At 34.2% G+C, this 26475-nt stretch overlaps 1 protein-coding gene across 7 annotated transcripts in view; it reads right to left on the bottom strand.

Moving 5' to 3' along the window:
• Window positions 1–5948: 5948 nt before the first annotated feature.
• Window positions 5949–26475, bottom strand: part of LOC136842602 (unconventional myosin-XVIIIa-like) — a 1295621-nt gene continuing 1275094 nt past the window's right edge. For 4 of the 7 annotated variants that reach the window (XM_067110180.1, XM_067110181.1, XM_067110178.1 and 1 more), the window contains 3 exons: window positions 25366–25688; window positions 24626–24742; window positions 5949–6133 (listed from right to left, as the gene is read on the bottom strand). In XM_067110180.1, coding sequence (XP_066966281.1) covers window positions 6043–6133; window positions 24626–24742; window positions 25366–25688 — 531 coding nt within the window. In that variant the 3' untranslated portion in view covers window positions 5949–6042. Of the gene's footprint in view, window positions 6134–15541; window positions 16923–24625; window positions 24743–25365; window positions 25689–26475 lie in introns of those variants that run through there. The other 3 variants (XM_067110182.1, XM_067110177.1, XM_067110179.1) reach the window with 2 other exon arrangements.

The following is a 26475-nucleotide window of genomic DNA, read 5'->3' as shown; positions in this document are numbered from 1 at the left end:
GGTTGGATAATAAAATTTTGAAATGCTTTCTTATTGCTAACAGGAACCTCTGCAATTAACCCTTTATCAGATAAGCATACCTTCAAAATCCCCCGTGTGAAAATTATTTGTGAACCATAAAGATATGCCACATTCTTCAGATTAGATTCTAATACTCCCAGTGGTAAAATGTCCCCAGAAATACGCCCCTCCGAGGCTGCTATTACTGCTTGAACCTGAGTTTGAATCTCACCCAATAAAGACTCTCTTGCTTTCTCAATATTAAGTAAGGTAGTTTGGCAAGTGAAAAATACAATCGTTACATCTAAGTCTCCCCAAACACCATCAACAGTAACCAGCAACACATTCAGAGATTTCCTCAATTTCTCAAAAACCCTCTCGTAATTTATTATTATTATCCCGTTATGACGTCAAAGCTTTCCCCTGTACAGCTAATTCTGCCCTCACTTGTTCAATCTTTGCTAAACTTGCAATTGACATACCAGCTAATGCCCCTATAACCACTACTGCCCCGACTATTAGTTGGGCTCCCTGTTTCAAAATTTTCAGTAAATTCTACAATGTTTATGTATTATGCTGTTTACTGAAATCCAAATATCGATGATTCTATATATGATTGTCTTTTGGAAAGATTTACTATGGTTCAGTCACAGGATTCATTTGTTATTTGTAGAGACTGTAATGCAAAGCACAATGAGTGGCTAAATTCAAATTTCACACATCAACATGGCTGGTCTGCTCTTGAGTTCTGTGTATCCTCTGATTTTGTCCATCTAACTGAGGAACCCATGCACACTTCTGGTTATAGATTAATCTCATATCACAGATGTTCCAGCTATTGTCAAGTCCAAGAAGGTCTGTGTACATGTAGGCACTTCTGATCATCGTGCCATTGAGATGGACATATCTGTCAATCAGTACTGTATACTGTATTCCTAATGCCACCATTGGAAAAATGGTCTGGCTATAATCCAGAGCCAATTGGGATCACATTATTGAAGCTTGTCAGGCATTCAACGCATTGAGATGAAATAATTCAAATGAAAATTACACCATTTTTGTCGAGTCTCGCCATGCTGCAAATAGAACTTACCATACAACCAAGAGAAGTTACAATAACTCCTTGGAGAGGAAACTTGCATTCCACCACTATTAACAGATGATGGTAGCTTGATTATTGGCCTTAGGAGGCTGAACTGCTTTATTGAGCTTTTGAAGCTAAGCAATCAACTGAGGATGTCCCGCTCCCCGATACTTGTCGTCCTGAACCTATTCTTACAAAATTTACATTTCACTCCAGGGATGTTAAGAAAATTCTGGATAATCTTGATAGCTGGGGTGGAGAAGATCCTGATGGGTTCTTCCCTTTGTTTAGTAAAAAAAAGTTTGTGTGTTGTCTCTCAAGATTAGTAGATTCTATAGATTTTTATACCACCATATGTAGTAACTTTGCGGATGAGCAGAAGCTTAATAATACAGTGCCTGTTCCAAAGTGGCATATCTGCAGACTGCAGTAAATACAGTCCAATCTCTGTTCTCCCTGTGCTCTGCAAAGTGCTAAAAAACTGACTTATAAACTTCAGAATCTTGGAATGGGTGGCTATGTTTTAGAATTACTTCAAGATTTCCTTACAGGTAGGTAGCAACGAGTTTCTGTGGATGGAATCTTTAGTGAACCAAGACCTATTTTGTCTGGAGTTCCACAGGGTAGCGTTCTTGGTCCATTGTTAACTTTAGTGTATAAAAGTGGTATAGTTGTTGGCCTGGAAAACAAGATTGTTCAGTCTGCCGATGATGCAAAGCTTGTGAGTGTAGTAAAGTCTCCACTTATGAGAAATGAATCTGCCCTCAGCCACAATAGGGATATGGGCCAGATCAGGGAATGGAGTAGTCGGTGGGGTATGAGGCTGAACTCCAGTAAAATTAAAATACTATTGATTAGCAGATCTCATATAGATTTCCCATCCCATCCTCCCCTTCAAGTGGATGGAACTTTGCTGAATTGGTCTGAAGCTGTAACTATTCTAGGTGTAACTTTTGACTTACGTCTAACTTTTCAGAAACATCAAATGAAAGTTTCAGCAACAGCAAATGCCACACGAAAGTTGGGTAATGTTCGTAAGGCCTCATATATTTATAACAGTGATAAAATCAATGCAATCCGTTTGAGGTCATTTGTGCTTCCTTTACCAGAATACTGTTCTCTGGTGTGGATGTCTGCTTCTCAGTTCCAGAGGTCCTTTATTCTTCACATCACTGGACTGTGGAACAGCCTCCCAGAGGATGTCATGCCATTGGAACTTCAGAGGTTCAAGCCTAATAATATTCTCCTTGCATTTTAATACATTTTTATCTAATATTTTTTTCTTTTTTAATAAGTGGGATCTCTTCTTTCTAAATTTCCCTTTACATCCTTTTAATGAACACCATATTCTTTGGAAGCTTGAATTTCAAGTTAATAGCCCCTGTGGGCTTGTTCCATACAAATAGTTTCATATTCTGAATATGTAATATAATAACAATAATACTGTAATAATAATTATTCACATATTTTATTTACAATTTTACTTAAATATCTAAAAATTTTTGGGCATTTCTGTGTCTTTGCTTCTTTTATCTTTGTCAGTAAATATAACATTATTTGAAAATTTTACATTGCGCGTTTAATAGAAATGATTTAAACTTCATGCTGGTTTCTTAATTTTACAAACTGATTAAATAAGGGAAGAGAAAAATTTCAAAATAATAAAGTTTAGTTTTTCGATCAAACAGAAGTTTACTCAAGTGGATAGAATCCATAGATTTGAACCAAAATAACATGATAGACTGGCATGAATAAGTTGGGAGCCTCAGGGTAGCAATGTTGCCCTGGGCCTACCAAAGAATGCCCTTAGGCAAAGGCTACTGTAGAAATGTCTTGCCTCTACAGTAAAACAAATGTAAGAATATCTTCTTTGAACTTTAATTATGTCCCAAATATTTCAGTGCTTCCCTTCCACCTGTCTTTTAAATCCCACTAAAGTAATTTCTGCATTTCTCTTCCCCTTATGTATTTAGCTAGACCTAGGTAACATCACTGAAATTACTAGTTGAGATGCCATGCTATACGTGCTGAGGAAACACCTGGGAACTGAAAAGAACTCTATTCGCCTGTGTAAGCTCACAAAAAGTGAGGTGGGTAACTGTTCTATAGGCAAGGATCCAAACTGAGCATCAGCAGTAAGCGTTATTCTTCTCTCTGCAAAAGAGAGGTAAACCTGAGAACTCAGACTGCAAAATATGGCATGCTTACAACCAATGGGATTGATGAATCAAATCAGAATTACAAAGCACACTTTGCTGAATGCAGTAATGCTAGATGTGAATTTCAAAATGAAGATTTTACAAAGGGTTGGAAATAATGAAAAGCACTTCATAAACAAATTTGCTCACCAAGGAAATATGTTACATGATTACTTGACAAGTGAGTTAGAGAGCTCTCTAGAACATGAAAGGCCTCATCTATCCTGCTTACTGCTTTACATGCTTTAAATGCTATCCAGTTGTTGGTTTGCCATTTTGGGCTACATAATTTTTAATCCATATGAATATTTACCCTCATGTAGGAAATGAGCAAAGATTAGTATCTACTGCTGTCACATGGATGAAATGGTGAGAGATGCCTAGACTACTGGTAAATAATAATGGCCCTCTGGCAGAGTGAGCTAAGGGTTACAGTGGCGACATAAAGCCTGAATGAATCTATGCAGCAGAAACTTCCTAACTGACTAAGAAAATGGAAGAGTTTGAAAAGATATAACCACATGATGTTGAGAATCATGGATAGAGCACAATGGAAAGATCACAATATGAATGGTGTAAAGAAGCTGGAAAACAGACCGAGATCCCAAAGGTTGAGATGGTTTGGATATGTGATGAGGAGGATGAGGAACAATTGGTCAGAAAAGCAGTAGCTATCCAGGCCACATGAAATCAACTTGTGGTCAATGAAGATTTAGATAACGTAAAAGTTCTAGCACTATGAATAATGGATAGGAGAGAGAGAGGAGAGAAATCATCTCACATCCAGCTCCGTAAGGGTAAAAGGTGACTTAAATGTGTGATGTTGCTGAAGAGGTCATTTAGCTAATAAACAACTTAAATCAAGCATTCATTGCTTACATCCAATACTGCTAAAATTTTTCATTCCATATTCTAAGTAGAGTAGGATAAACAAAGGACTGATATTTTTGTTAGTCTTATTTTAACTGTACATATCTATAATGTAAAATTCGTACAAATCATTACAAACCATTCTCTTTTAGGATTCATGTGAATATTTCTGAAAATGAATAGCTTTGATGAGGTTAGCTAATGATGAGAAAATAATCTACAGAATATTTGGATCAAAACAAATAAATAACACAGATGGATGAAAACTGATACAAAAAGACAGTTCCTTGAAACACACCAGGGATGATGATATTTACTGAATGTAAGTGGAAATCCATTAAAAGTAGGCTGAACTGAATGCACTGTTCTATTAATATATATTCTTTATATGCTAACATGTAAAAAGCTTATGGTGATATATATATATATAAATATAAATAATATAAAAAACAAGCATACTTTTCTTGCAAAATGTTAACAGTGCTAAAGCAAAAGTATCTTCACAAAGATTTACACAGAAAACTTAGTACATTCACAAGATTATTGAAGTTTCAAGTTAAAATTTGAGCAACAGTCATCACCTCTGGTAAGGTGTAATGAGAAAAAAGTTGGGCTATCTCCACTCTTCCATGGCAGAAGATCTGGGAAGCAAACAATAAGAGGTAACTGTGGCAACATGATGCAGTGTCCTTACTGACTGGCATTCTTACATACTGTTATGGACAATATGCAATCTATGTCATACCACAGACAACACCCAGAGGTAATCCTCCTCTCCAGAATAAAAAGTAAGAGCTTCCAAATGTTATAAAATAACACTCAACCACTGGAAAGTTCCAGAACCTTCAAATAGGTAGAAATACTACAAAAACTGCACCCTTTTCCTTGGGTGAAAGACAGATGTTTAGATCAAACCATTTGTCAAGTATTTACCTCATAATAAAATACAATAATAATCAAAATTTAATCAGATTCCTCATGTGCATATTTTAATATCTCCTACAATACAAGTCTCCCAAGGATAAGGTGTTACTGGAAAAACAAAATCATGGTTTGAAATGTGAACACAGGAACTGTAAATTTGTAACATACACACATAATACCTGAAGGAAAGCAGGTGATCCAATAATGTGCTGTTCATTACTGTGATGCATTTTCATAAAATGTGAAAAAAAATTTATTGAAAATATACATAGTAATCTATTATGCAAATTAAATCTTTCCAAAGTTATGAAACCAAAAATTTCTTCTGAATACTGTTAGTGTTATATTATGCAAAACCCTAGTCTCAAGTTGCTTTCAATTTGAAAATGTAGTCAAACTATCAAGATAAATTATCATGCACAAAAATTAAGAACATTATAGTAGTATATATATAGCACTGTAAGTACAGTTAAACAGGTATGTTAATTCCAACTCAGGGTCACCTGCTTTTCAGAAGAATATAAGGAATAATACACTAATAGGGTCCTGGAAAGTATTAAGAACACATTGGGAATGTCACTGTTTAGCAAGACAAATACAGTATATTCACTGTATACTGTACATATAAATGTATATATAAAAGAAAGATCTGCTAAAACATTTTGAAGACTGCTTTTTCATATAAGCACCATTCATAGGACACTTTGATGAAACACTTCAATTACTGTACATATATACAATTTATTTAAAGCTTTATCTATTCTCCAGGCAATAAAATCACCATCAATCACTGGATCACTCTCAAACAGTTTGGTTCTCATATGTAGCATAATTACAGCATCAAATAATAATAATAATAATAATAATAATAATAATAATAATAATAATAATAATAATATTTACTCCACACAATAAAATCTTTTCTTAATATTAAAGCAAACCCGCAGCTATGCTAAGTACAAACTATCACGCAAAAGATTCCTTGTTAGAGGTGTCATCAAGATCTTCGCTAATTGCAGACATAGCTTCACTGCAAGGCGAGTTAGGAAGTTCTAATCTGCAAGGAAAAAATACTCAAAGTTATAACAAATTACCATAACTAGTGTCAAATTTCCAAGGAAACAGAAATATTATTTAAAGCTTCTATAACTGGGAAAAACAAAAAATACATAAATATAAACCCCTTACCCAGTCTTATAACAGTGGTAGAATTTTGATGTCTCTCTCTTTTGGTTACCTAATAGCAGGGCATTGTTACTGTATTCATTTTGAATATTCCTGCCCCACATTCAGTAATGGTACGTTATACAGTGGTTTAATTAAGAGAAAGCTTTTGCCCATTGGCCAATAGTTATGTTTTTTACTGAAATAATACACAAGATACCTACATAGGTCAAGTTTTATTAAGTTTAAAATAAAAACATCCAACATCCAAAGAAAACTTCACTTTTACCTACATACACAAAAAACAAATGGAGCCAAGTTTTTAGCATTAAAAATATTTATCTTAGTACTGTAATGATAAAATTACAATGGACAATTTTATCTAATCCCTGATATAAATATAGCAATGTAAGGTAAATGTTTTAAAATTTTTCCAATAATAATGTAATTGAACTTAAATCTAATCCTCTACATGATTCTGAGAACTCAATAAAATTTGCATGACAAATGCAAAACAATAACACATCTCAAATAAAATTCCAGTCACCTATATGAGTTGTCTATTTTCTGTTCACATCTCTATATTATTTAATGCAACCACTGAATAAAATTTTGAGATCAATACTTCTCAAACCCCTTTGATGGAGGGATTGAATCAAATTTGAAAATTCCTGACTATGAGTATTGGCAACAGCCTGGCAAATTGCAAGATTTTGGCCATTAAATGAACTCCTTATACGGTACATTTATGCGTAGTGGGTTAATGCGGCTTTCCCTTAGCAACATTCACTTTAGGGTATGATGTCCCTGCCTACACTACTCAGGGTAGAGGAAACCCTTTAACCCTGGCAGGCAACTCTTCTACGAGAAGAACACCTCGTAATCAAACCAGCTGGTAGAAGGGACCCTTTAGCCTTGGTAAGCAACCCTTCTAAGAGAATGTTACTCAGAATGCAAACCATGTTCTCCAACCCTGAATGAGCCATAGCCACAGTCCTTCCATGGTCTTGGGTTTGAGTTTCCTTGCTTGAGGGTACAATCAAGCATTTTTCCTCTTTTTTTATTCACTTTACTGTTTTTTGAAAACTGTGTAGGACAGGCTGATGAGAAAACAAAAGTTGCTTGGTGGATTATGTATTAGGAAAGTGCCTTCTTTACCTGATCTTTTTATTCTAGGCTTTTTATAATTTCTTAATCTATCCCAACTCCCTCCCCCTGCCCGTTGTTGTGGCAAAACTGGCGGGTTTCTTATTTGCCTTAAAATATGTGACAGAGCTACCTTATTGACCAGTTGTTTCCGGTGCTTTCTTCCATGACATATGGTCAGGTTTATTTATATTTTCAATAAAATTTTTATACATAACAAACACTTTTGCTGTTGATTGTATTATTATTGTTCTGTCAATTTTTATTATGTTGCTCTTTTTAGAAGTCTGTTTACTAGTTTTGCTACAAAGTTTATGTCATTAATTATAATTCTTTCAAGAGACATCGAGCTGAACCCTGGGCCTTGCTACCCATTACTGTATGAAAAATTGCAGAGTACTTTACTCATATATTCAGGGCTTAAGGTCAAATTTTCTTGATCTCCTGAGTTGTGCCCAAAGCTACAATCTGATATTTTTATCTGAGACACTTGTAAGTACAGTAGTAACAAATTAAGGGTCGAGTTTTTAAGCACTGGGTTTGAGGGCCCTGACCTTATTGTCGTAACATCCCACGTGAGCAAGATATATGGCAGTATACGCTAAGTCCGGACAACCTATTTATCGTCAGAAAAAATTGAAGTGTGGTTGCCATGAAATTCTTTGTTTTAAGATTTTCAGTAAGTTCTACAATGCTTACGTATTTGCTGTTTACTGCAATCCAAATATTGACAATTCTATTTATGACTGTCTCTTGGAGAGGATTAGTATAACTCAGTCACAGGATTCAAAAGATTCATTCCTTATATGTGGTGACTGCAATGCAAAGCACAATGAGTGGCTTCATTCAAATTCCATATATCAACATGACTCGTCTGCTCATGAGTTCTGTGTATCCTTTAATTTAGTCCAGCTAGCTGAAGAACCCACACATATTTCTGGTAATAGATTAGATCTCATATTCATAGATGTTCCAGCTACTGTCAAGTCCAAGGTCTGCGAGTATTGTATATAGGCACTTTCGATCATTGCACCACTGAGATGGATATATCTGTCAATCAGTATTTTCCTAATGCTACCATTGTAAAAACGGTCTGGCTGAAATCTAGAGCCAATTGGGATCACATTACTAAAGCTTGTCTGGGACTTAAAATTTCAGATGCTGTATTAATCCATATCTCAAGAAGGTAAATGAAATGATGGTTATTTTGATAAGGTATGTCTCTGGAAAGGCTATCAAATTCAGGACAAATGACCAGGTTTGGTTTGATGATACAAGTAGATGAACTTACCATGACAAACAAACAAGATTCAAGACATAGTGATGAAATATTAAAATTACACCATTGTGTAAAGTCTCACCATGCTGCGAATAGAATTTACAGTACCATATAGCTGAGAGAAATTAAAATAATTCCTTAAAGAGGAAACCTTGAAGAAATCACTGTCTCATCTATGGTGGATCGAATTGGCATCATCTATCTTTGGCTCTGGCTTGTCCATTCCACCACTATTAACATATGATGGTAAATTGGATAGTGGCCCTAAGGAAAAGGCTGAACTCCTCTGTCGAGCTTTTGAAGCTAAGCAATCAGCTAAGGATAAAATTTGCATTTTGCTCTAAGGATGCTAAAAATATTCTTAACAATCTTGATAGCTGGGGTGGTGATCCTGATAGGTTCTTCCCTTTGGTTTTTAAAAGGTTTCTAGTGTGTTGTCTCCCAAGATTAGTAGTCTATAGATTTTTAGGTTTAAGTAGTATTGTTGCAGATGAGCACAAGCTTAGTAATACAGTGCCTGTTCCAAAGAATTGCACACCTGCAGACTGCAGTAACTTACAAGCCAATTTCTATTCTTCCTGTGCTCTCCAAAGTTGCAGAAAAACTTCTTATTTTTAAGCCACTGTATAAGGAAGTAGCTGGGTACCTGCAATGCCCTTTTAGATTTGAAATGCCATTTGCAAGAACACCTTGATAAGGGTTTTCAGTGTAGAGTAATTCAAATAGATTTTAGTGCTGCTTTCGATTTAGTAAATCAAAAATCACTTAGTTATCAACTTCAGAATATTGGAGTGGGTTGATATGTTTTATGTTTACTTCAAGATTTCCTTACAGGTAGGCATCAGCAAGTTGCTGTTGATGGGATCTTTAGGGAACCAAGACCTATTTTGTCAGGTGTTGCACAATTTGTTACATGATCCTCCCTTCCCCTGAATGAGTCTTAAGCTTTAACTATTCTAGGTGTAACTTTCAAGTCACATCTTACTTTTGAGAAACATCTGACGAACATGTCAACAAATGCCGCATGAAAGTTAGGTATTGTACGTAAGACCTCACATATTTATAACAGTGATAAAATCAATGCAAACTCTTTTATGTCATTTGTCCTTACTAGAATACTGTTCTCAGATTTACCTCACTTAGACATAGCAATTCGTGGCGGTTTCTCTTTTTTAATACTGTATTAGCAGTTATGACTTGGACCATTGACAGGCAGTCTCTTGTTGGTCAATTTTTCGTAAGTTGTGTTTTAACAGATCTTTCATATTCACAACTGATCCCTGATCCCTTTTTCCCACCCAGAGCAATCAGATTTGCTGAACAGCAGCACCAATATGCAGTAAATAAGCCTTGCTCATGAAGTTCTCAGTTCCAGAGGTCCTTTATTCCTCACACTGTTGGACTGTGGAACAGTCTCCCCGAGGATATCATGCAATTGAAACTTCAAAAGTTCAAGCGAAGATGCAATGCATTACTACCCTAATATAATTCTACTTGTAAATTTTAATAATCTACTTACATTTTTATCTATTTATTAATTTAATTTATTTTTTCTTTTTTTTAATAAGTGATCTCTTCTTTCTGTATTTCCCTTTACTTTCTGTTACTTCTTTCTAATGAACACCATATTCTTTGGAAGCTTGAATTTCAAGTCAATGGTCCCCGTGGGCTTGTTCCATATGAACAGGGTTCACCTTCTGAATAATAATAATAATAATAATAATAATAATAATAATAATAATAATAATAATAATAATAATAATAATAATAATAATAATAATAATAATAATAATAATAATAATAATAATAAGTTAATTGTCAGCTATTCTCTGAAGTTTTTCAATATTCTTTCACAGCTCATGAAACTGGCATCTTTATGCTAGAAATCCCTAAACATTCTGCGTACTGGCAGTTCCAAGAAGGCTAAATTTTACTAAAATTATTTCATTATCATTCTATGAGATCTATGAGATAAGTACACTGCATAAAGATAACTTCAATATTACTTTAAGATTTCACAGTACTTTAGCCTATATCAAGTAGCTGACTGACCTATGCCAAGTAGTAGCTGAATGACCCACCATCTTGGTCATAAAGTACATACACCAAGTGCTTTGCAGTGCGGCAATGCATTACAGATTTGCTTCACATCCCTGATACCAAAGAAAGGACACCAGACTGCTCCTAGTGATTCTTTAATAATAGTGCCAATGAAGTTGTCAAGAAGTAATATTTTTGTCTGTACCCGAGTGCATGTGTTGAGAAAATATTTTCATAATTGTTGGGTGGGTAAGGATAAATCTGGGAGAACGCATTCCTTGAACACCCTCATCGGATGATTAGCTTTTGGTAAATACAGATGAAGAGTGCCCATTTTTTTATTCTTACCTTTGTAGATTTTGCAAAATAATAACAATAGTAACCATGCTCGTTATGCTCCTGCTCATTTTCATTCTTCCCTGGATGTGAACCATGAAGAACTTGACAATTTTTAATGTTAAATTTCCAAACTGTAAACATAATTAAATCTGATGTGCAACACAAGTTCCTAAGACCTACCCATGCTAGTGCAATCTGTCCCACCTACCCCCAAAAAACTGCCTATTTATCAATTAGTCAATATATATCTTATCTATATTTAAAATTTCATGAAGCAAAATGTGAAAAAAAAATTTGATAAGTACTTTCTGTGCTCTTCAGGTAAAAAATTGTATGGTCAGGCAAAACCACAGAATGGATTGTTGTTTTGAAATAAGAAGGCTCAAACTTTTTCTTTGTGTACACACATAAATGGATTTTTTTTAAGTTTCAGTTCAAGATGGATCTAATACTGTACATGTGGCATCTGTTTTTCCCACACTGGTTAAGGCAAAAAGAAAGAAGCATAACAGACAGTATTGGGTGCAATCAACATGTTACCCAGAAACTGATGAGGGGTCAATTCAATACACTTTTGTGAAAGCTTGAGATCAGACCCCAAGATAATTTTATATCTACAGATGAATAAAAATACTTCTGGAAAACTGTAGAGCAATTCAACATGAAGATACTGACATGAGGTAAGCCATACTAGTATTTAGTATAAGTAGGAATAAAAGTTACCATAAGGTACACCTTGCAGGAGACCTACTGGCTCCCAATTTTAACAAATATAAGCCTACCCATTAAAACTGCAAGGAAATAAAGTTTTTCACTGGGTCTTAAAACTGCAGTATATACTTAGCTTGAAAGTTAATATGATGATCAATAAATGCACTGTCCAACACTTTTCTGGAGCAAAACTTGGAGATTAGTGCACTCTGGGACAGTCATATGTACTCTTGTCACATGTGTGAGTAGGATGAAGGGAAAACCAAGGTAGCTGCTGTGGACAGATAGAGTCCTCTTGTCCTGAGTCCTTTATATTCTATCACTTTGCCAAATAGAGCCCTCTTGGCCGGAGTCCCTTATATTGTATCACTTTGCCAACAAGCACTATTCTGGCTGAGACCAATTAAAAGACAATTCTTGGAGACTGGCTGGTCTGCCTTATGGAGCCCTGGGGGGACCATGAGAGTGTAATTTCTTTGAGGAAAAACAGTGGCCATGCTACAAAAAATACTACTCTCCACCTTATATTAAGAGATCTGTTAAAATATTATTTTGTTTGACTAGTTACTACAGTACTGACCATTTCTAAAAACTTGCTTAGAATGAAAAGTCACTCGACAGATTAAAAGTTATTTTAATGGGTCATCCCGTTCTTAGATTTGATTCCAGATTCCCTGCAACCTTCTCAGTTGGCAGAGGATGCCAGTGACATTGGTGTTAGAGCAACGTTCACTGAGCCTAATCTGAAATTATCCTATGGCATATTGCTATGGGATGTTCACGTAATATTTTGTAATTCTAAAATCTACTCCATGTATATTTTGTACACTTGTCCTATGGCAACAACATGGTAACTTTCCTAACTGTACTTTTCCTTTAATTCCTTGCCAGTCCCCATATGTTTTTTCTTTGACACAGAATTGGTTCCAATAATTTTATCTCCATTCCATTCTTCCATATTTTCAGCATTTCCACCTCATCTGTTGATTCTGGTGTTCATTAGCTTATCAACATCTAGCATCTCCCAGGGCCCTCCTTTCTGCACTCCTTTGTGGCTTGCTCATTTACTATGATAAACAGCAATGGGGCTAGGGTTGATCTTTAATGAATACATTTCAAGTTTTTCTGATATACCTGGCACTGTCTTCACCACAGAGCTTGTGTTATGGTAGGATAATATTGATAGCTTAAGGAGACACTCTTACTCCCTATCTTTGCAATGCCCATCCAAAGTTTTTGTCTCAATACTCTGTCAAAAGCCTTCTCAAGATCCATCCTTTTTGCTAGGTGCTTTCCCTGTTGCCTCATTGCAAAAATGATGTTGGTCTCTCTGGTATGAGACCAAATTCCCAATAACTGATTCTGATATTTTCATAACTGTTTGGCTTTTTTTACCACTCCTCTAGATTTACATTTTTCTTTGACAGGTTTTCATTTAATCTTTAAGATCATGGGTGACCTGCTCTTCTACTGCTATTATCAAATCACTAATTCTAGATGGCTTTTCCATTTTCGATATTCAGCTGTTGATTCCCCGTTAGTCCCTCCACCATGCCAACACCCTCAAATTCATATTAATTTTAATCATTCAGAATATTTTCCAATTACTGTCTCAATCATCTAGTTATTTTCTTTTCAACCTGATTTTCCCAGTTTTCTTTTCTTATATAATTCAACCCTTTATATTTTTTTTATTTTTCTCAGTCACTTTACTATCCTGAATATTTTCTATTTCCTTCTGCTATTTTCAGATTCAGATTCTATTCCTCCCAATTCCTTTCTTTGGCCATGTCACCTTCCTTTTAGCCTGCCTCCTTTCTCACTGAATGCATAGTTATCCTTATCCCAACCTATCCTCTCTCACAGATTGAAGGCTTTCTTCACTTCTGCTGAGTTTCTTATGCTCTCTTTCAGCAGCTTCTGGTGACTACCTTTTAATGGTATATTTGCTGATACTTTTCTAGATATCTCTTTAGAATTAACTTTTCAGTTGGAAGCAGTCTATTCATTTATTACAGCTGATCTCCATCATATCATCTATGTTAATCTTGAAAAATCTGATCTACCAAGACACAGCTTAAAACATTACCATGCAGCCAGTTAGAAATGACAATTATCACCTGCCTTTTCTAAAAAAAATAGAAATTTTCATATAGGTTTGAACGCAAATTATATTTATCATCAACGGATGAAAAACTTTATATGTATTTTGGATACAAATCATAATAACCTTTGCAGTGACGACAACATATCTCATTATGGCAGGAGACAGGTAATTTGGGAATATAGGGATCAGTTCAGATTTTTAAAGTCTATAGGAAGAGGAAACAAAGTCATTAAGTGTAAAGATGTAGCATGACTGGTGTTACAAGACTACAGATACGTAAAGCTGAGGCACAACCAGCTAATATCAAGGCTATGACTGGATTTGTCAGATCATTATTATTAAGTAGTTTAACCTGACCAATGAGCTAATAATAAAGTTAAGATTTCATTTATCAAATTGCAGCTTTTTGAGGATTTTACAACTGGGTTAATTTAAAATGTGGAGATTCTGACAAAATTTTTGACTGACTGATTAACTTGTTTTGGGCATTCAGATAAGAAATGTTAAACTGTTAGTGCTACTTTACATTCTGTGCATAGACATACCAGATTGTCTAGGCTCTATTGTTCCATTTATTACGATGAATTCCATCATAACAAAAGGTTCACTATTCCATACATTCTGTCATTTACTGATTATAATGGGTTTTAAAGATGTATAAGAAGGAAGCAGACCCTCTCTTAAACATGTTCAGTTATATAAAAAAAATTAGTACATACAAGTTCAACTGATTTTACATTGCATCTTTTCAATTTTATGAATTTTATATTGCATCTTTTCAATTTTATGTGTAATTTTTTCTCTTTAATGCTTATTTTAGGGAAAAGCTGGCCAATGTTCATATTATGGCTTAGAAAAATGATACAGAAGCTCAAGGTTCAGCAATCTCACTCTGTATATACGAGGAAGTAAATAAAAAGTGGACACAATTCAGTAGAGTTTCTGGCAGGGGTCTTCTAGTTGATGAATTCCAGAGGTCCAAGAAAACACTCTGAAAAGAATTCCATTGCATGTGAACAACTGGAATTCACCTTCTTGAAGCCTTCACCTTCTCGAAGCCTTCTAACAGAAACTCTATGGACTCTGTCTCTCCCCTTTCCACTTCCTTCTCCATTACATATATACAGAATAAAACTGCTAAACTTTGAGCTTCTGTATCATTTCTCTCAACCATAATATGAACACTGGCCAGCTTTTCTTCAAACATAATCATTGGAGAGAAATGCTGAACTGAAAAGCCTCGATATAAAATCAATCTGACTCCTATTGCCGTTTCATTTAACAGAATGGGTTTTGGACGCATTTTATAATCACTTACAAGAATATCTACATATGATATTGTCATATTAGTTATGGCTTTGCTGCTTTAGTGGCTCCATTTCCTCTAATGCCTATATGGACAGGAATCTAACATATTCCTATATTTTTACCATCTTCACATAATTTGTTAAGTGAAAATCAAATTTGTTGTGCATGGGTATTTTTTAAATTATAATTTTGAAGAGCTTCTATAAAACTGAAGAATCACTTAGAATTACAAATTTCTGTAATGGAATATCTTTAATCGTTTCAGTGGTCTATCGTGCTCCACATAAGTCTGCTCTAAAAACAGAAGCATTGTTGGGCAAGAAAAATTGGTATGCTTTGCTTGGTGATAAGGGTGCAAATTCCATGGTTGATGAAGATTTGAACTCTTTAATGAATATCATATACTGTACATAGTGTGAACCTTTACATGTTATATGTTCTACTGCATGCTGTTTATTATGTTCTGGGGTGTGTGAATAATTTTTAGATAATTATTTAAAGTGCATACAAGTTTATACCTTGTGCATATTCCACAGAGGTAGTTCTGATACTAGAGGAAATTTTTTAATCATATTTGTTGACTCAACCAATGCACTGGGTCTAAATGGTAAAGGTTGCGAGTGATCTTTTGCAATAAATCTCCCTGATCAAATAGTCATTTGTTAGTGAATCACTTGCCTGTGTTTTACAGTATTATCTATTATTATTAGAAATAGCTCATCCCTCACAACTTAAATAGAAGGGTCAGGGGAAGATTTAAAAACTACAATGTAGCTGAGGCTGGTCTGGATAATGTTTTTGACAGCCATAGTCTAGAAAACAGACTTAATGAACAGTTGCTTTGTACAGCAATGTCAAGGTTGGTTGACTACCACCAAAATCTGTCTGAGAAAATTTTAAAAATTATTTAATGGAATTTTGCATTTGGATTCGGTGAAGTCTATATTAGCTTTTCTGTTGGGGTAAAAGACTAAGCCTACAAAGTGCTGTTTGATTAATAGTTATATGACAATCTCTAATCTTTGTGTCAGTCTTCATCTTTATACTTTACATTATTATAAAACAAAATTGCTATTCTCTTTTCTGTGGAGAACTACAAACCTACTGATAAGGCCCATGTGCCTACTTTTAATGATATGTTCGGCATGTCTAATGCTGGACACTTAGTAGTAAGCAGTAAAACTATCCATGTTAATACCTGTATTATTTTTCATTCTGATATCTTTTATAGCTAGTGTAAAGAGGGTGCTCCTGGGAACACTTCCCTGTGCAACTCTGCTTTTAAGTGGGAGTCTTTGAATGAATATCATCAATTTGTACTTGAAAGTTAAGGTCTGTCAGAAAGTTTTCCATGATAACTGGTAAGTGACCACATATATTATTTTTGTACAACGTTTTGAAAATCAAGTATCTCCATGTGGTATCAATGGCTTTTTATATATCAAAGAAAAAGCTATTGTTATTTGTCTGCATGCCAGTCCTCTATAGATGTTATCTTTCAGATGGGATATTGAACCTACATTAGTTCTATTTTATGTGATCTACACTGGATAGGCATCAATATCTTATTTTTACATCAATATCTTATTTTTACATATGTACAGTCCGACCTCGAAAATCTGGCATTCCATGGTCTGGGAACTCCTATGAACCTGGCCATTTTTGAATCGGCCACCATCTTAATTGGCTACAAGGGCGGCACCACATGTTTCAGTTTTTGGATTTTTTCGGGTTTCAGAACCGAAGCTCACTCTGTAAATACAAATACAGTTTATTCTCATTGAATACATTCTGTGAAACTCAAAAATATTCAGGATACAAAAGAACTGTAATTTGCGTATGCATTAGTGTATCTTCTGATCTCATGTATCACGCGATCATTAAAATTTAATCCAAAAACATGATTTCATCTTACACATCGTATGTAGTGCAAGATGTATTTTCATTAGATTACACTATGCTAGGCTTTATATGCCTGTCGTGGTTTTGGTAAATACCACTGATAATGCATATTATATCCAAGTTAGCTTCTAACTACTAATAAATAGGCCTAGACGCCAAAGTTCATTAGGGTAAATGAAAATCCTTCATGCATTAAATCAGGCTTACCAACATTGTGACTTGTCTAAGAATTCATCACTATTTCTTATAATTAACAAGTACTTACTACTGTGTCCCAGACACTGGAATACACAACAGCAAGTACCGACAAAATAATCGAATCGAGAAACAGCCGTTTGCCGATGTCAGTTACTGTAACTAATGCATGTTTATTAGGGTTGAGCTACAGTTGTTGACTTGTTAAAAATCTGTTAATTTTCAATAGTGACTTCCATAAATAAGAATGAAATGAATCTTTATTCATCCTTCATGCAATGGAGAGGAAAGTGTTAAGAAAGTACTATGCCACTAAATTTACGGTTGTAGTTGTGGCAGAAGAAACAATGTGCAGGCCACAAAAAGTTTTGTTAGAGCCAAAAGCAACATTCGATACTGGTGAAATCACTGCTTTACATCATGTAATTTACTGCATTTGTAAATAAAGTAAGTTACATTTTTAAACAGCTTTGATAATTTATGTATAAAATGAATCTGTGAAATGCATTTCATTTAGCAAATAATGGCTGTGATGATGTCTGTAAAATGCAATCAGCTGATGATTTTAAGAATGTAAATATTAGCAGAATGCAAATGGCACACATTTGCTGTGTTTATAAACTGTAATACGATATGAAAATAATGTATGAAAAATAACTTCATACAGTATGTAAAACAACAGTTTTAGTAAAATATCATTATTATCAATACAGTACAACTGTATTATTTGAATTTTGGAAATGGATATCATTCAGTGTAACAACCTAACCAGGCCAACAGTTTCTCTCTCTCTCTCTCTCTCTCTCACACACACACACATGTGCAGGTTAAAAGAAACGAAAGTAGCAGATTTTTAGTTTTTTTCTGAAAATGAAAGCCAGAAAAGTTTGAAGTGCTGAAAAACAATGGAGGGCGGAGGAGATCACAATTTGACAGCGCACTTACAAAGAGGTTTAAGCTCAAACATAGCATTTCTGGAGATGCTTATGAAGCAAGCCAGAATTTTGCTAAGAAACTAAACCTAATGAATGATAGTGATTATTCATAAGCTTTATTCTACTTTTGATAACAGTGCTATATATGTGGGGTGATTTCTATCATCTGGGATTTTCTGTGATCCAGCAGTGGCCTGGTCGCAAGAGTGCCAGATTTTCGAGGTCAGATTGTATTATATAAGTTATGCATTTACCATTTTCTCTGACAAAGTGCATAAGCACCTTGTTAGGGAAACTGGTCTGCAATTGTTTACATTACTTGGGTCTTTTCATGGTTTGCAGATTATGAAAAAAAGAAAAGGGTATGTCAAAGAGATATTAATGTAGGATATAAAGTTTTAGTCAAAAACAGTGTTAAGGGTAAGTTTCAACCTCCATTTTTACCTGATCCTCATACTGTAGTGTCAAAGAACAATACAATGATAACAGCTGAACGTTAATGGGAGGACAGTAACACGAAATTCATCTTTTTTTTAAATTGCTGTCTTCTGACATCTACCAAGCAAAACCTAGTCTTGTTGATAACCCTCAAATGTATGATAATAATGTACCATCACTTTGTAATAAGCGAACTCAAGAGAGAAAAAGTGAAACACTATATTTGAAAGAATATGTGACTTAATGTACTTTATTTCACTGTCATTATTTGAATTAATATTTGACCTCGTGTTTGTCAAGGTTTGACTTTATTTTAGTGCTATTACATGTGTTACTTTGGGCCTTCCTTTTCACCATTTGCTGCAGGCTGTAAAAATATGATACAGATTGTGTTCTCAAGAATGATGTTTTTGTTTGATTTGTATTTTTGCTTTAATAATGATTATATTCATTTCCAAGGAGAAGAGGGATGTTGTATTCTTAGAATATGCAAATCATTACTTTAAGTAACTGTGTGAAGTAGTAAGTTTGGGAGGCATTTGTTTAGAGGAAGAACCGCCAATATTCAGGTAACCAGCTATGTGTAAAAACTGAACAGAACTTCATTTGTACTTCCCATATAGTCAAGTGACATTAAATGTTCAACAAATATGCAAGCTTATCAGTGATTCCTCGTTAGGATATGAAGATTTAATAATACTGTCTTGAAGTTCAGAAATATTATTTGGTGGCTTTCTTTTAATTGTCTGGCACTGTTTTGGTTAAATTCCTCATTTCATTTTAGATATTGATTTGGGTCTTTAATGCACCATTCCTTTTGGATTGTATTTTCTTCATCTAATCTTATCAACATTATTTTGTATACTGCTTATTTAACTTATTTTATACATTAAACAATTATTCTGAGTTTCATACATTTTGTGTTATGGTTTTGTAAATATGTTTTTTGTTGAATCATTAAGTGCTCATACTGTCAATTCCAACTTTGACAGCATAGTTGCTTGTTTTGTCCACATGGAGTTACCCTTCCATGGTCTACCAGAGCTCCATGGTAGAACATGGAAGGGTAACTACTTGAGGACTCAACAGCGACTACCAAAAATAGGTTTTCCTATGTCAAAACCTGTTTTAGCTTCTATTATGGACATTCTAGTTTATCTTGATGTCTCCTCAGTTCAGTGAGAACACTCTTTAGATCTTACCATAATGATTCTGACCAAAGTTTACGCCAGTGGGTTCACCACAATTCTACTTTGCTGCATGATCATTTGATCCACTTCATGCACATATGGAGTTCTACAGCATTCCTTTGTTGTGTCCACAATATTGCAATTTTTGCATTGTAAATGTTTAGGAAGACATGATCTCTCATCTCTATTTTCACCCACAATTTAAATTTCCATGGAAGATCTCGCCCTTCAAATTTTCTTTTTGCTACTTTAAAGAGATTTCTTTATTTTTCCTTCTTAGAATATTATAGATTTCATGATTACAGTAAAACCCCGTATTCACGGATTTCTTTATGGAACATAAATTTGTACTATTCGCTGAAAATTCGCCTTTTTGTGGTATTTTTCACTGAGAAATATTCACTAATTACTATATTTTCATGTCATTTTCATGACTAAATGCACTTTTTGTGATAAAACTCTTAAAATACTCAGGTACCCAGGTAGTGCTTGAGTTACGATAACGTGCCCTAAGATAATTCGATGGGGTAAGCAATTAACCCTTAAACGCCTGTTGGACGTAGCAAACGTCGACTAAAATTGTCTGTTGAATGCCGAGTGGGCGTAGCAAACGCCGACTAAAAAAATTTCAACCTTTGGTCAACTTTGACTCGACCGAAATGGTAAAAAAACAAATTGTAAGCTAAAACTCTTACATTCTAGTAATATTCAATCATGTACCTTCATTTTGCAACAAATTGGAAGTCTCTAGCACAATGTTTCGATTTATGGTGAATTTTTGAAAAAAACTTTTTCTTACGCCAGCGATAACTCGGCCGAAAATTTCAGAAATTCTTTCGTCATTTTGTCGTAATTTTTGCACTGTTCTATATTAGCCATTACATAAAGTTTTATATATGAAAATGTGCGCAATTTCATGTACAATACAACACAAAATAACTCATGGTTGTAGCTTTTATCAGTTTTGAAATATTTTCATATAAATCATGATAACTGCCAAAATTTCAACCTTCGGTCAACTTTGACTCGACCGAAATGGTAAAAAACACAATTGTAAGCTAAAACTCTTACATTCTACTAATATTCAATCATTTACCTTCATTTTGCAACAAATTGGAAGTCTCTAGCACAATATTTCGATTTATGGTGAATTTTAAAAAAACTTTTTCCTTACGTCCGCACCAGAAATTCTTTAAATCACGTTGTCGTAATGTTTGCACTGTTTTATATTAGTCGTTACATAAAGTTTTATATATGGAAATGTGCACAATTTCATGTAGAATACAACAGAAAATAACTCATGGTTGTAGCTTTTATCAGTTTTGAAATATTTTCATATAAATCACGATAACTGCCAAAATTTCAAGCTTCAGTCAACTTTAACTCGACCGAAATGGTAAAAATCGCAATTATAAGCTAAAACTCTTACATTCTAGTAATATTCAATCATGTACCTTCATTTTGCAACAAACTGGAAGTCTCTAGCACAATATTTCGATTTATGGTGAAATTCTGAAACAAAATTTTTTCTCCTTACATCTGTGCGCGTAACTCGGCCGAACATCTCAGAAATTCTTTCGTCATGTTGTCGTAATGTTTGCATCGTTTTACATTAGTCGTTACATAAACTTTTATATATGAAAATGTGTGCAATTTCATGTAGAAAACAACAGAAATTAGCTCATGGTTGTAGCTTTTATCAGTTTTGAAATATTTTCACATAAATCACGATAACTGCCAAAATTTCAACCTTCAGTCAACTTTAACTCGACCGAAATGGTAAAAAAACGCAATTGTAAGCTAAAACTCTTACATTCTAGTAATATTCAATCGTTTACCTTCATTTTGCAATAAATTGGAAGTCTCTAGCACAATATTTCGATTTATGGTGAATTTTTAAAAAAATTTTCCTTACGTCTGCGCGGTAACTCGGCCGAACATCTCAGAAATTCTTTCGTCTCGTTGTCGTAATATTTGCACCATTTTATATTAGTCGATACATAAAGTTTTATATATGAAAATGTGTGCAATTTCATTTACAATACAAAAAAAAATAACTCATGGTTGTAGCTTTTATCAGTTTTGAAATATTTTCATATAAGTCACGATAAATAGAAAAAATTTGACTTTCGGTCAACTTTAACTCGACCGAAATGGTCGAAAACTTCAATTGTAAGCTAAAACACTTACAGTCTAGTAATATTCAATCAATTAGCTTCATTTTTCAACAAACAGGAAGTCTCTAGCACAATATTTCGATTTATGGTGAATTTTTGAAAAAAAAAAAAAAAATTACGTCCGGCGTTACAATTCATGCATCATTTTGTGATAATATTTTCTCTGTGTTGCTTTGATCGTTTTAAAATTTGTTATATACCAAAATCATTGCAATTTAGTGTACAATACAACTAAAAAAAATTAAGTCATTAGCTTTAACCGTTTTGCTTACAGCGCAATTTGTATACAATTATATACAAGTTTTTTTTTTCGCTGTCATATATTCCAATATTTATATATGATAATGATTTTTTTTTTCATTTCTGATGGTTGCATACTAAACTTCAGGCAATGACAAAAAAATGAGCCAAAAATGAACTCTTAATCTTAAAAACTAAGCGTGCTGTGATTTTTTTGAAAAAAACTTTTTTCCACTTTGGCGCTAACTCACCGAACGCCGCCGGCATACAGGAGATGTTTTTGTAAATAGGGCTTCGGCGTTAAAGGGTTAATACTGATATGACAATATTTAGAAAATATTTTTAAATTTCCCACGGGCACCGGCAGCAGCGTACAATCAGGCAGTGAGAGAGAACAAATTACAATAGACCACCTTCATTTCCTCCATCTCTTTATCCCATCTTCTAGTTAAAAAGGTAAAAGAGAACGATAAAAGTATTGTTAGTAACGTTATACTCATGCGCAAATGCGTATAGCCATAAACAACCGAATGAGAAACTGTTTTTTTCTTATAACCAAATTGGATTACAACAGCTGTTTTGCTTGTATTTCAACCATTGTACGGTAATAAACAATTACCGTAGTTATAGTACAAATGAAGTTAAGTAGAATAGGACTTATTCAGTATGGATAAAAGGTCGGCAAGGAAATATTCTGCTAAATTTAAGCTGCAAGTTGTAGTTGAAGCTGAGAAAACAATATTCAAGATGCTAATGACTATAAATTATTGTGCATCGGCAACATGGATGAAACTCGACCGTAATTAAAATTGGAGAGGAAGTCTCTTAATCAAAACTACTGGGTATGAAAGAACACATACTGCTGCTATTTTGATGCCGATAAACGATAAATACATAATGCTCGCTATGATGAATTCAAGTGAAAATAGCGACGGAATCCTGATTTTTTTTTTTTTACACAAAACAAACGCCCCTAAATGGTCAACATCATCTATTAACGAAAAAAATAGCTAAATTAATTTCACAAAGAGACGTACTTACATTATATTTCGACTTAAAACACTACGTATGATGAAAAATAACATTGCCCCATATAAACGAAGTATCCAGAGATTCATTTATGCTAACTAGAAGCAAGAAAAGCACTCTGAACTGAGTTAAACATGGAAAATAAACTTACCGTGTAATCGATTTCCAAACCAAAATATTGATCGCAATTTATAATACAAAAGCAATATAATATATACAATATTATTGGATACATTGAATTAAAGCATAACATTTTAAAAGATCCATGGAAAAGATGCATATTCGTTATGTTGATGTTTCTATAATACGATATTATGTGTATATAGAGTACAGTATAATGTAGGGTTGGCTACCGTATATGTATACAATATACCATAGTGTAAACTAAGCTAATTCTTGTTTGTTATTCTATTTCTCTTTGTACTGAATTATCGTAAGTCACTCTGCATGAACCTCCAGAATTAGCTGATATTAATAATTACTATACCGTGTATGTATAGAGCATACTTTATAGTGTAGGCTAGGCTACCATATTTGTATACATGGTACTAAAAATCCTAGTGTAGGCTAGGCTATATTCGAGATATGTTTTTTCCAACAAATGATGGTTTTTTTTTAGGGACCTAACCCCATCATAAGTAGAATAATACTTGTATAAGCATTTTTAGATGGGGTAAGTAGGATAATACTTGTATAAGCATTTTTAGTTTTTTTTTTGTTTGAACTATCAAAATAGGCAGTTCTAAGTGTTTTTAGAAGGGTTCTAAGTATTAGTGTATTTTAGCTATTCGTGGGGGGATGCGGTACGCATCTCCTGCAAATATGGGGGTTTACTACTCTTTTTTTTTTTTTTTTTTGTCAGTGTACAATAGATTGTAGGCATCATATAACTGATAAAGTTTGTGATGAAACAAATTGCCCGAGATTATAATTATCTTAGTTAAAATTACGTGCAACTCATTGAATAGAAAAATAGCACTGTAAAAATATACTTTAGTTGGAATGAACAAAATTCATTTACAGGACCAAAGGAATATTACGAAATGGTAAAGAATTATGCATTTAACTTAAAAATCAAGCAGCAACATTACACCCATTAGGCAAAAATTAAATTAAGCCACATAAATCATAATCCTTTTCTAATAACAATGAACAAAAATAATTTTTACATTGAAATGGAATCAAATCAAAATGAAGACTTACAACAAAATATAAAGTACAATTGAAAAAATATTTTGTGGTTGCGAATCCTGGCAAAGTTATTGCTGTTAAATGGAGGAAATTTAAAATGCAATGTACTGTACAATACATACAATTTGCACCACCTGAGAGTTTGTGGTGCTGATTACCTTTCAAGCTGGTGCACTTCTGAGGGAGGAGTGCGAAGCGTTGAGTTAGAAGATGATCGTTGATGCTTCAAGGATGCAGTCAAATAAGAGCTCAAGCTGCCATCACTGTCGCTGTCACTAGAAACAGATAAGCATGGTCCAGGATAGCACACACAATAGCCCAAGCTAGGTACCAGACACTAGCCAATTGGCAAGTAAGGCACACAAGCTTTGTTAACAAATGCAAAAGCTACTTATGCTACACCCAAGCAAAGAAAACTGGAAATTATGTGAATTGTATCAGATCAGGAACAGGTGACAATGGTTACTTGGATGCTTTTATACTGCATTTATTACTGTCCAATATAAGAACTGCAAGCTAATTTATTATGGCAACTAAAGGATCCGTCTCCTAAATTACATTTCTTTATGCAGAGGTATTTTGAAGTATCCCTGCATGCTACAAATTCATTATACAGTAGTATTAAGTAACAATTGCAATGTGGTTAGAACTACAAGCTTCTGCACTATTAAGATGACATGAGTTATGTTAATCTGTAGCATGCAAAACCATTATGAGAAACAGGTTACATCTGAGAAAGAACCAAACAGAGTTTACAGGAAGAAGTTTCGCTGAGGATTATGGGAAGGATTTTTTTAATCATAAATAAATACTTAATTGAAGACAGAACTGCAAATAGAAGACAGCCAAATCTTACATGATAAAATCAAGAACAAAATTTCAACAGATATTAACTTACCTGTCAGAGAGTTCAGAGTCTGAGTCAGATATATCACCTTGAATAGCCTGCTGGAGATCTTCAATTCTTTTGAAAGCCAACTTAAGGTCACTTTTCAGTGTGACTACTTCTGCATCTGAAAGTTCTAACTGCTTTTCCAGCTCTGACTTCTTGTTCACTGCTTCAGTATAGCGCTGTTGCATATTTGAAAGGTCTTCCTTTGCATCTCTCAACTGCCGAGTTAGTCTCTTACTTTGGTCCAAAGCCTGGGATTCTTTCATTTTTGCTGCATCACATTCACCAGAGAGCCGCTCAATCTGGTCTTTCAACCGGCCAATTTGACTCTGAAATAGTAAACAAGTACAGTATGGTAATTTTAAAACCAACAATAACTTAGTATTTTTAAATCCAAAACATTGCTTTTGATGGCTTCATAATTTGGTTTGAAGTTTTGAACATATAACATGTTTATTATAAAAAATACAGTAGATTACACTCAATAGACACTGATAAGGAAGACCATCGGTCACAGTGACAGCCAACATCTTTTATCCGCTCTCACAAATAAGAAGCATCTTTCCATAATAGCAGTGGGAGGAGGGTGAGGGGGAACTTTGGTACACAAACAGCATGTATTGGGCATTACATTTATATAAAAAGATCATTGCTTTTGATACCAGAATAACTATATAGGTGGGAAATTGAATGCAGAGGATATTAATTCTCCAATTGGGAAAACATCACTAGATCAGCAGTACCTGTATCTATATCATCATATCGACAACCTACTACATGACCTAAGATTACTCCAGGTCTGGGTGATATAAGATTACTAGTATGATGTCTTATCTGGGTTCTAGTACACTTGAGTACAACATTTTCTTGAGAGTGAAGTCCTTTAATTAGATGGATATAATTCTTCAAAGATTCTCTATGCCTGAAAGATTGAGTGATGGATAGGTGAAAAGGCCACTGTTAAACAAGAGATCTGTGAAAGATATATACTCTCTCAAAGATGTCTCAGGAACAAGAGCTCTTACAATGCCATGATGTAAAATGGGATCTGCTTAAAGACACATGGATTAGCATAAAACCAAGGATGAAATTCAGTAATGGACATCTCTTGGTGAT

Source organism: Macrobrachium rosenbergii, chromosome 10 (genome assembly GCF_040412425.1).
Source record: "Macrobrachium rosenbergii isolate ZJJX-2024 chromosome 10, ASM4041242v1, whole genome shotgun sequence".
Classification (NCBI taxonomy): Eukaryota; Metazoa; Arthropoda; class Malacostraca; order Decapoda; family Palaemonidae; genus Macrobrachium; species Macrobrachium rosenbergii.
The sequence above is the reverse complement of the archived record's forward strand: the minus strand, read 5'-3'. Positions and strand labels throughout refer to the sequence as shown.